Below are 10,528 nucleotides of genomic sequence, written 5' to 3'. Positions count from 1 at the left end.
TCAATGCCTCACACTTGTGCCTAAGAGGTGTTGCAACTATACGACGGTAGTGAGATTTGATCCTTGGTCATTCGTACAAATCTGCCCCTCCAAAACTAATTGTGCTGCCCTTGCGGACAATATATATTTGATTAGTAGTCAAAATAAAAAGGGAGACGATTCAATTGAAATACTAACAATATTGAGTTTTGGGCGGAAATAAGAAGAAAAAATGAAGAGGGAATTACCCAAATCCAAATAACCCGTAGTATGGGCTGGTGGTGCCTATGCCTAGGGCCTGGACTTGTAGCTACACAAATTAGGGGCGCTTAATTCCTAGAAAATAAGTAGGCCAAGATAATTAGTTGGAATTTATAAATGCAATATACTAATAAAAATAATTATATTTTAAAGCATAAGATCAACAATTAAAATTTCAAGAAACCTATCGTCCACGCTGACCATGAAAGTTTTTAATTTTTTTTATTTGTTTAGTTCAACTGTTCAACTATCCATCTTTTCCCACCTACTGACAACATTTTTTGATAGGAAAGTTAATGACATGAAATGAGACAGCCCAACTAAATAGATGGTAGTTATAACTTGATCTCACTTTCACAAATTCTATCTGCAGTTCTTTCTTTGGAGTTGGGACACATCAATGTGCTAATATATGAATATCAAGTGTGTGTGTGTGTGTGTGTGTGTGTGTGTGTGTGTGTGTGTGAGAGAGAGAGAGAGAGAGAGAGAGAGAGGGAGGGAGACGGAGAGGGATGGATCAAATTTTTATTAGCTGGATGATACCCTATATAAGAAACTTAAATCTGTTCAGCAACAAAAAATCTCAATCATCTCTGCTAAGCACAATTAAATCTAGTCCACAAGTAGAAAGAAAGCCATTAACCTCCAAGGAGGAAAAAAAATAAGCAAGAAACGAATAATGAACATCTTCTTATCCCACCAACACTCATAATTGGTATCTGCTTACTTCAGCAAGAGGCATGGAATGGAATTTTCAACATCTTTCTAATATTCACATACTTCAATAGCAGCAACCTTTTTCGGTATTTACACCTGAACGCTGCACCATTTGCCTGTACTAATAGTGCGACTCGTATGATTCAGGAGATGATATCACGAGTTTCCTCCCAAAACCTTCCTCAGTTCATATTTTTGGGCTTCGGTCAGCCTTTTGGGGTATCTCACGTCAATTTGAATCCTCAGACATCCCCTTTTCCTAGGATCCTTCGATACGGGCATCCCTTCATTAGGGACAGAAATCTCATGTCCAGGTTTCACAATCTCCGTTAAAGGGACTGTTAGGGTACGGCCATCCAGTGTGGTAAGCTCAAAACTCTTCCCAGTGAGGGACTCGAGGAGAGTTATCTCCTGCTTCGCCACCAAGTCATTCCCTTCCCTTGCATAAACCGAGTGAGGTTTTTCATCTACTACGAAAATGAGATCTGCAGGAATCACGCCAGGTTCTTCATTGCCCTTCTCTGGGAAAGTAATCTTCGTGCCCTTCTTCCAACCAGGTTTTATGTCAATAGTCAGGATCTCATCCAACATACGAGTCCTACTACAAAACAGGAAGAAAGATACAGCAAACAGACATTGTGAGTTGATCTATATTAATTTTCTCAAAGAGAAAGAGATCAATGAGGAACATCTTAAAACTGAAACAATTTCAAAGATACTAACGACCCATATGCAATTATTAGAATAGCAATGAGCCAAACATCATTGTAGTAGTAATTCAGTTGCTTCTGCAAACACATGGATGTAATGGCAAGTACTTAGTAGGAGATATTTTTGAACTGTAAATATATCATGTCTCCACTCATTTGCATTCAAATTACCTGTGCAGCTACTACATGGTTATGCTACCTAAACTACTGGGGACAGAGCCACAATAGGCCCATGGATAAAAATAAAGCACATGCCATCAGATAGTTGAAGACGAGCTAGGCAAGAATCAGCATTAAGAAAACAAGATCATCTTAGCTGGAGCTATTTATCCTCCCTAAATTTGTTTTCTTGCATATATATGCAGTATATACCATCTTGCTAATAATTCTGCAAGTGCTGAGCAATTAATGATATAGAATCCAGTGATAAATCATTATTCATTATTCATTATGCATTATTGTATGTATCTTACAACACAGTAAGACAACTGACTCGAAATGGAATCGCTTTAATAAGTGTTTTGCGTTAGATTGTGAAGTTCGAAAGTTGGGAGTTCTTAACTTATATGTGCCAAAGGGTACTACTATCAATGAGATCAGAGGCGCAGGCAATAATTTCATGAACACAAGGGTGCCATGACAGATAACTTCCCAGAAAACATCATAGCCAACACAAGTAACCTCCTGGTAACTCTTCCTTCAAAAAAAGGCTAAATAAAAAATTATAGAAACACAAATCCATTGAGGTATTCTCCGAGAGTGTGAAGGCATCTATCACAACTGACAGACATTCATCACAGATTCACAAATCACCATCTCATCTTGAAGCATAAACCACTAAGTGAAATGACAGATGCTGGATAGATCATTTAAGCTACTTGCACCTAGCGTTTTAAAGCAAACAAAGTTTCAACATACATCGAGCACTTCAACAAATCCTATTATTATTGTTGTTATCTCAAAAGCCTCCTTCACTAGTAAAGAAGTTCTACTCATTTATCAACAGGATCCAATAATACGATGCCAATATATAGTACAAGAATGTGACAGCCAAGATTTACAAGGAATGAAACCTGAGACGTGACAATGGCACTAGTACAATTTATTGTTGTAAAACTGGTTTCATGACTGGGAATGTAACAAATGAAAATAAAACAAAACTACACATGTAATTAATTATGGAGAATCAAGTTCATAGAGTCTAATGTAAATAATGGGTTGAAGGATAAGTGAATCTATGATGTTCATAATTTTTCCAGACAAGGATTTATATTAATTGTGAGCGTTCTACTTTTCGCAAACGCAATTAAGGGGGCGGCAAGCTACATTAACAAAATGTTAATAATTTTTAGCTCCAGGTGAGCAGGTAGGTTAAAATAAATGCAACACAAGCAGATACTCGCAATACACAGACAATTGTAAGTGAAACTAATTCACTCTCAGATCGAGCCACTCAACCTCAGTGCACAGCTAAATTATTTAATTTAAGCAAATGAATTTATACAACTTTTCTAACAAAACAATTCTAATAACTGGATAACCGATATTAAATTTAAAACAAATGCACATACCCATGAGAATCAAGAACAGTTCTTGAAATCTTCATCTTCCTCGTCGAGCCAGTATACAACTCATCCAAGCTACACATCAGCGTATTCTCCACAGGCGACGCCTTTCTCAATCCTCCACCACCCGAAGTCTCCCTAGCCCCACCATTCATCGTCGTGCTTCTAAAAAACGCATCTCTCCTCCCGGCACCACTACTACTACTAGTTCCACCAGCGCCGGCATTCCCATTACTGCTCTCTCCAAAAAACTCGGCATAAATATCATCCGCATTCCTGGGATTAAATCTGAAATTAGGGTTGGGATGCTGCTGATGGTTATTGTACTGAAACCCCTGGTTGTTTGCCCGCGTACTGCGCGGCGGAGGCGGACATTGGCCCGATTTGAGCCCCTCCTCACCGTATAGATCGTAGATCTGGCGCTTCTGCGGGTCGCTGAGGACATCGTAGGCCTCGGAAATCTGCTTGAATTTGGCCTCGGCTTCCTGCTTGTTCGCATTCTTATCGGGATGCCAAATCATCGCCAAGCGGCGGTAGGCTCGCTTCAAATCTTCGACACTGGCGTGGCGGTTGACTTTGAGGATGTTGTAGTAATCCACCCCCATTGTAGGGCTCCAATTTTGGCGCTACGCCTTTTTCTGTTAGTCGCACTGTGCGATTGGGGATGTGTGCCCGAGGCAATTGGATGGAAGAAGGATTAAGGAAAGGTGTGATCACTCCGGCGGCGGAGAGAGAATCGGCGGTGGGGGGGGGGGTTGAATTTTGGGGTTTTTTTAATGGAAAAAAGTGGAAACGAAGAGGACAACGTGAGATTTGGGGGAGCTGGGGCAGGCGTGGGATTTAGTCGGGACCATATCTTTTGTGCCAGACAAGGGTATTTTTGTCATTTCCGATGTCGATTGAGTTTTGCAAAATTTATATCTTGGCCCATGAGTTCTTGACTATTTCTCTGTCCAACCCTCAAATTTTTATTATGTTATACTCTACGCCAAAACTTTATTTTTGATGCATTAAAATGGAATTATCTAAGTCGCGCTTAGCTAATATAAATATTGAAATAATAATATGACCCTTCAAAAGTTTGATGCCAAAACAAAACAAATCTGATAATATTGGGCCAAAAAAATATGCTAATGTTGTTTTCAAATCATTGTTTGAAAGTGTTGAATAGCGTAAAATCTGTACTCAAAATAGATCTCAATGTTTGATTAAAGAAAAAAGATCTGTATCAAGATTTTCTTAATTTAAAAATAGAGAAAATATTCCATGGTCTTGACATATCAAGTTGGCTATGTGATTTGGTGTGATGAACTAATAGTTTTTTTGACAAGTGTAATCAATAACTATGTGTAATAAGATGTGATCAATCAAATCATATAACCAACTTGATATGCCAAGACCATGGAATATTTTCTTTAAAAAATAATGCATCATATAATATAATGACCGGTCCAAATTCACTAATTGTCGATCTGTGTGGGAAATAAACCAACACAATAATTCACGTAAAAGATGTGATACGTTAAAACGAGGAATAGCAACTTAGTCGGTAAGCAGTTGCCATTAATCAATAACTCAAGTTTTAGTTATCACGGTAACTATTATTGATCATCACATGACACTATGTATAAGTAAAAATATGTACAGAAAGAGCATTGCACTTGCACCATTAAGGGTAGTAGGGAAGCTCCAATATCATGAATGTATAACATTTCCAATCAACAAAAAAATCAACTATGGTGGTTAACAAAAGGCACACTGCATATACAAGGAAGACGATAAAATCATAATAAAAAAGACATCTTTATCAATAACATACCCTAACAACAACACAAACAAACTAAGATGCATCATCACCTCAAAGGACCAAACTGAGTTACCTGAAGCTCCAGCACTTGAGAAGCTTCGTGTTTTCAAGCGACGCCAGATATTGAGTCGAGTAAGAATAGTGTGATCAAAACCTTTTAGACTACAACCGTTTGACCAGTGAACCCATCCTGGAGCAGCAGAGACCCATCTTTCATCAGGTTAAGGCTTAAGCTCTTGAACCTTTCTCTTGAATATTGTCGCGAAGCCTTTCTCCAGTCCGTTCCCGTCTTCATCATTGCAACAAACTCCTCATAGCTAATTTTCCCGTCCTGAAACAAGTAGATACATTTCAAAACTAATCCTCCACATGCTTTTAAGGCTTCAATCATGTATTTAAGTAAGAGTTGTCGAACCTTGTCAGTGTCAACTTCCCGCATGATGTCATTGAGTACCTCAACATCCGTCTCTCCTGACTCATCAACTAAAGCTTCTCGTAGTTCGTCTAATTCTATGTACCCACTCCCGTCTTTGTCAAAGAACATAAATGCTCTGCGAAAGTGTTCGTCGTTCTCCATCCTCTGTAAGTGGATGGTAACAGCAACAAACTCACCGTAGTCCAATACTCCATTTCCGTCCACATCAGCCTATGAATATCATTCTATTAGGCCTTGCTAACGGTTATAATCCTAGGACTGCATAACAAGAGCAGTACACTTACCACATCCATCAGCAACCTCATCTCAGGCTCAGCCAGCTGAGAACCAACTTTCCTTAAACCAGTTTTTAGTTCATCAAACGTAACCTTCCCATCATTGTCAGTATCCATTAAAGCGAACATGTCTCTAATTACTTCTATCTCTTCAACGGACAAATGTTCTGCTATCACCTATTCAGTCATATAAAAAAACTAGTAAATTTTAAGATACATCATCTATATACCAAGACTCTTTCTATTTGGTCATTATATATGAGCACAAATTTATGAGAATGCTATGCTTACCCTCAATGCTCTCTTTTTGAATCTATTCATGACTGAGAATTGCTTGAGTCTTGCCCTTACTACATCTCCAAGTGGAACATTCGAAGCTTTCTTTGCGTTCTGTATCCATGGGTGATCTAACAAAGACAATAAACGAGAAAAGTATAAGTCAGAGGCGTCACATGAACCAAATGCAGCAAATAGATCAAGTCTTGTATACTCTCTCGTCTCCATTCAATAATTGGTTAACTATAGGTTACAGGGCAACTCAGTGGACTCTGGTGCAGCGTAGTAGTGCCCAGTAAACTCTAAACATGGAATTAGCTACGAAAAACAGAACCCAACTCAACATGATACGGTATTTAGTTAGTTTACCACCAAATTGGAATTTCAGATTACCCAAAGGCCAGTTCTTTATAGTACTTCCTACCAGTGTCAGGCTGTCAGTAAAGAAGTAATACTAGTAGTCCCAATCTAATAGTTTACGAATCACCAGTTAGAGAGTCGGAGACACACTGGACTTGATCAATACAGTAGTTTTCTAAAATTGCTTTTAATAAGAAAACGTAGCACAAGAAATTATATAGGTCTTCTCTAGCGTTCTAAATCTCGAACTAGTGTATTGGACCAGGATGGTTGCATCATCAAAACACTAGAAATTTTGAACACTTTAAAGCCAGAAAAAGGACTTTTCCCTTTTGACTGTGCAAGAGGCAGTCATTGATCTGATTTCAAAAATTGCTCCCTCAAGCACTAACCATGGCCACACGCCTATCAGCTACTGGATAGTCGAGAACGGCAAACACCTTGCTGCAATCTCTAAAATCACCAAAACTCCTTCCTAAAACATCATGATCAGCATACAGGCTGTACATGGCTATGCAAACTATCATCTTCAAACACCTTTCTTTTCTTTAATGTAATTGCCACTTTAACACTTGCTTTTCCACATCCTAAATCTTTACAGAAAGTTAACATTTTTGCACGCTTAATGCATCTTTTCCTCTCTCAGCACAAACCCATCATCATTTGCAAGAGAAGACAATCACATGCAACATAGATCAATCACGCCAGCACCACCACCCTTTTCCATCATCAAAACTTTTCAAACAGTAACCGATACTCACCAAGAACTTGCTGAGCTGTCAGGCGCTTTTTCGGATCCGGCTCCAACATCTGCCTAACAAGACTCTTTGCAGTCTCAGAAACTTGAGGCCATGGTTCCCTCTTGAAATCAATCACTCCTCTCAAGATTGCCAGTGCAACACCTTGCTCAGATTCTGAAGCACAGTTATGGTATAAAACTACATATAAACTCGGCAAAACACATTAAACCGATCGAGGAAGAAGAAGTACCTGCCCAGAAAGGGGGAACCCCACATAACAAAATGTAAAGAATGACACCAGCACTCCATATATCAACTTCGGGTCCATAATTTCTCTTCAGCACCTCCGGTGCCATGTAATAAGGACTTCCCACGATCTCAGAGAACTTCTCACCTGATTCAAATTCATTTCTTCATTAAATAAATAGACAAAGACTTCATAGAAGAGATCGTTGCCTTTTGGATTCAAGAGAAAGATTTTTGTAAGCTATTACGAACTGTAGATTGAAGATAAACCATTCAATTATCAAACAGTAAATAACAGAATTCCAAAATCAGTGAAATGATAGAAAATTGGGCTACAAAAACTCAAAAATCAGGATTGGGGATTTAAAAAATTAGAACTCACACCAAATTGAAAGAGCAGTAATAACCCTAAATTGAAAGGGGGAAAAATAAAACTGCTTCGTGATTTTTTCGGATTTGGAGAAGGGTAAGAAAATAGAGATGGAAGCTCTCTCACCAGGCTTGAAGAAGACCGACAAGCCAAAATCGATGGCTTTGAGAGCCGAATTCTCCTTCTTATTCGCGAAGAGGAAGTTCTCCGGCTTCAAATCGCGATGCATAACCCCATGCTGGTGGCACATCCTGACCACCTCTGCGACCGTCCTGGCGACGCCGGCCGCCGCGCGCTCGCTGTAGTGGCCGCGCGCGACGATCCGGTCGAAGAGCTCACCGCCCTCGCAGAGCTCCATGACGAGGTGCACGGCTTCGCTGTCCTCGTAGGTGGCACGCAGCTTGACCACGTTGAGGTGGTCCGGCAGGCTGGACATGATGGCGACCTCGCGGCGGACGTCCTCGACGTCGACGGCGGTGCGCAGCTTCTTCTTCGAGATGGACTTGCACGCGAGCGCCTCGCGCGTCTCGCGGTCGGTGCAGAGGTAGGTCACGCCGAACTCGCCGCGGCCGAGCTCGCGCCCCAGGATGTACTTGTCGGAGATCCTCGTGCGCGGGATGAAGTCCTTCAGCACGCGCACCGGCGACGGGGATTGGGCGTAGGGATTCGGGTGGCGCTCGCGCGCTTTTTTGTTGCCTCTTGGGGTGGAGGGTGTTGGCGTCGGGGGAGCCGCGTCGGGGGCTCGGATGCACGCGTTGCAGTTTCCCATGGTTGTGGTGGAAGTGGTGGCGCCGCCGTTAGCGGTGGTCGGAGGTGGCGGAGGAAGAGAGCACGGCGAAGAAGAAAGAGATAAAAACAGAAGACAAGTCTTCGATGAGAAAACGCGGGTCAAATTGAAGAATTTTTTGCATTTGAAAAAACATAAATAAAAAATGTCACATAATTTAAAATATTTTTTGTTTCTAGTGATACTAAGCAAAGGCCAAATTTATAAATTAGTTTGAAGTTTTCTATGAATTTGCTTATAAATTAGAGTAACATTTTATTGAAACATCAGTAATTGACATTTTATTGAATCATCAGTAATTGGTCATATAATCATGATCTTTAACAATTGTGCGAATTTTCCATAGCGATTATTACTTTAAAATTAGAGGCTAAATATCACTATGGATTTTTACTTGAAAATTAATAGAGTCTACATTAGATTTTTTTTAATACATGTCTATTTAAGAAATAACACATGTGCAGCAACATGAGATTAAACAATTCACGTCAGCTTTAGCAATAATCACCGTAGGAAATTCACACAGTTGTTAAAATTCCTGATTTATCCGATCAATTTTAAATATTGTGAAAAATACTAAATTTTGACATTAATTCATAGTAATTTTTTTGACCAATTACCCTTGAATTTTTAGAGAAATGTGCAAATTTTCAATTACTATACGAGGCAAGGACTATTAGGGGGGAAAGCCAGTGCATAAATGATTATTGATGAGAGAGAGGGAATTATGTGATGATAGACTATGATAATGAAATTATCTTCTTTTTTTATGGTTATTATGAAATTATCTTGAGATGGAAGATAGGTGGGTGGTGTAAGAAGTCAGCATTTGCATTTCACTTTGATGGATGAAAAGGCAAATAATTAAATAAAGACTAATGAAATTGTATGTAAATTAAACATTGTTTACATGGTGGCTTTGATAACCGAGTCATCCCAATAATGACACCTACCAACCAGATGCATGATTCGTTCAAACACAATCATCAACATAGATTAATTTTCCCGTTTTTCATTTTCCATAGTTTATTGGATTTTTATATTTGGTTATGATTAATTCTATGTTATTCAAGTTTATTAATTTTTTTTGAAATACTCCACTATTTAAGTAGTAGTATATTGTAAATATTATACATAATTTGTGGTTACAGAACTTGCAGCGTCATTTTATGAGAGGAATACTCAATCGCAACTTTGCACTTGAATCCTCTCATAACATTTAGATGGTAAAAATGGAACTAAAATAACTATATAAGGCTAAACACTAATTATCAACGGAAGCTAAATAAAATTAAGAGCTACTAGAAAACATTATCATTTTGTGGGTTTTTTTTAGTAAAAATGTAGGGAATGGTGTTTCTTTCAATATACTAGTAATGAGAGATTAGGAATTGATGAAATGGAATAATAGTTGTTGAATTAGGTCGTTAACCAGTTACACTTTATTCGTTTCTGACGACATTTTGGTCTATATAACCTACCTAACAATGGAAAATCCATTCTCCCAAATCTTATCTTGTGGAATACTACTATTTTATTTCATTTTTTAAAAGCTCTTTAACATGCATATGCACATATAAGTTTATTGATTAAGAAGGATTACTAAGAATGTGACATCGTCTCACTATAGAATAGCAATCTACTTCAGCCTTTTGTAACTGAAAATTGCCAAAAAAATTTATGTAGCAAATGACCTTAAGTGGTATAAAATCTAAATGGCTAATGTATGTTTTTTGCTCAATTTAATAGGAGTACATATTATTCCCCTCGATCGGAATTCATTTAGAATTTACGATGGATTGGCTTTTGATGGAAGCATGAAAATAAATTAAAATGAAACATTGTCATTATCTTCAATTATCAAATAAGGCTGACCCATAATGCAATAAATAGAGTACAGAAAAGGAATAAAACAAATTATTGATGTTGGTATCTAGGACTAGAAGTTTATAACTAGGTCAGATTTACGTACGAAGTCGTAAAAGTTAACAAAATTCTA

At 38.5% G+C, this 10,528-nt stretch overlaps 2 protein-coding genes across 2 annotated transcripts; both read right to left on the bottom strand.

The window, feature by feature from the left end:
- Positions 1 to 750: 750 nt before the first annotated feature.
- On the bottom strand, positions 751 to 4,069 carry LOC121763681 (dnaJ homolog subfamily B member 1-like). Its single transcript, XM_042159739.1, has 2 exons — positions 3,239 to 4,069; positions 751 to 1,558 (listed from the first exon to the last, which is right to left on the bottom strand). Exons 1-2 carry the CDS (start codon positions 3,835 to 3,837, stop codon positions 1,114 to 1,116), a joined length of 1,044 nt encoding a protein of 347 aa, XP_042015673.1. The 5' UTR covers positions 3,838 to 4,069; the 3' UTR covers positions 751 to 1,113.
- Positions 4,070 to 4,908: 839 nt separating this feature from the next.
- LOC121764752 (calcium-dependent protein kinase 10-like) lies at positions 4,909 to 8,658 on the bottom strand. The gene is made up of 7 exons (XM_042160771.1): positions 7,869 to 8,658; positions 7,377 to 7,520; positions 7,148 to 7,300; positions 6,042 to 6,157; positions 5,760 to 5,927; positions 5,455 to 5,685; positions 4,909 to 5,370 (listed from the first exon to the last, which is right to left on the bottom strand). Exons 1-7 carry the CDS (start codon positions 8,509 to 8,511, stop codon positions 5,197 to 5,199), a joined length of 1,629 nt encoding a protein of 542 aa, XP_042016705.1. The 5' UTR covers positions 8,512 to 8,658; the 3' UTR covers positions 4,909 to 5,196.
- Between the last annotated feature and the right edge of the window lie 1,870 nt (positions 8,659 to 10,528).

Source organism: Salvia splendens, chromosome 14 (assembly GCF_004379255.2).
Source record: "Salvia splendens isolate huo1 chromosome 14, SspV2, whole genome shotgun sequence".
In the NCBI taxonomy this organism is placed as follows: domain Eukaryota; kingdom Viridiplantae; phylum Streptophyta; class Magnoliopsida; order Lamiales; family Lamiaceae; genus Salvia; species Salvia splendens.
The sequence above is the reverse complement of the archived record's forward strand: the minus strand, read 5'-3'. Positions and strand labels throughout refer to the sequence as shown.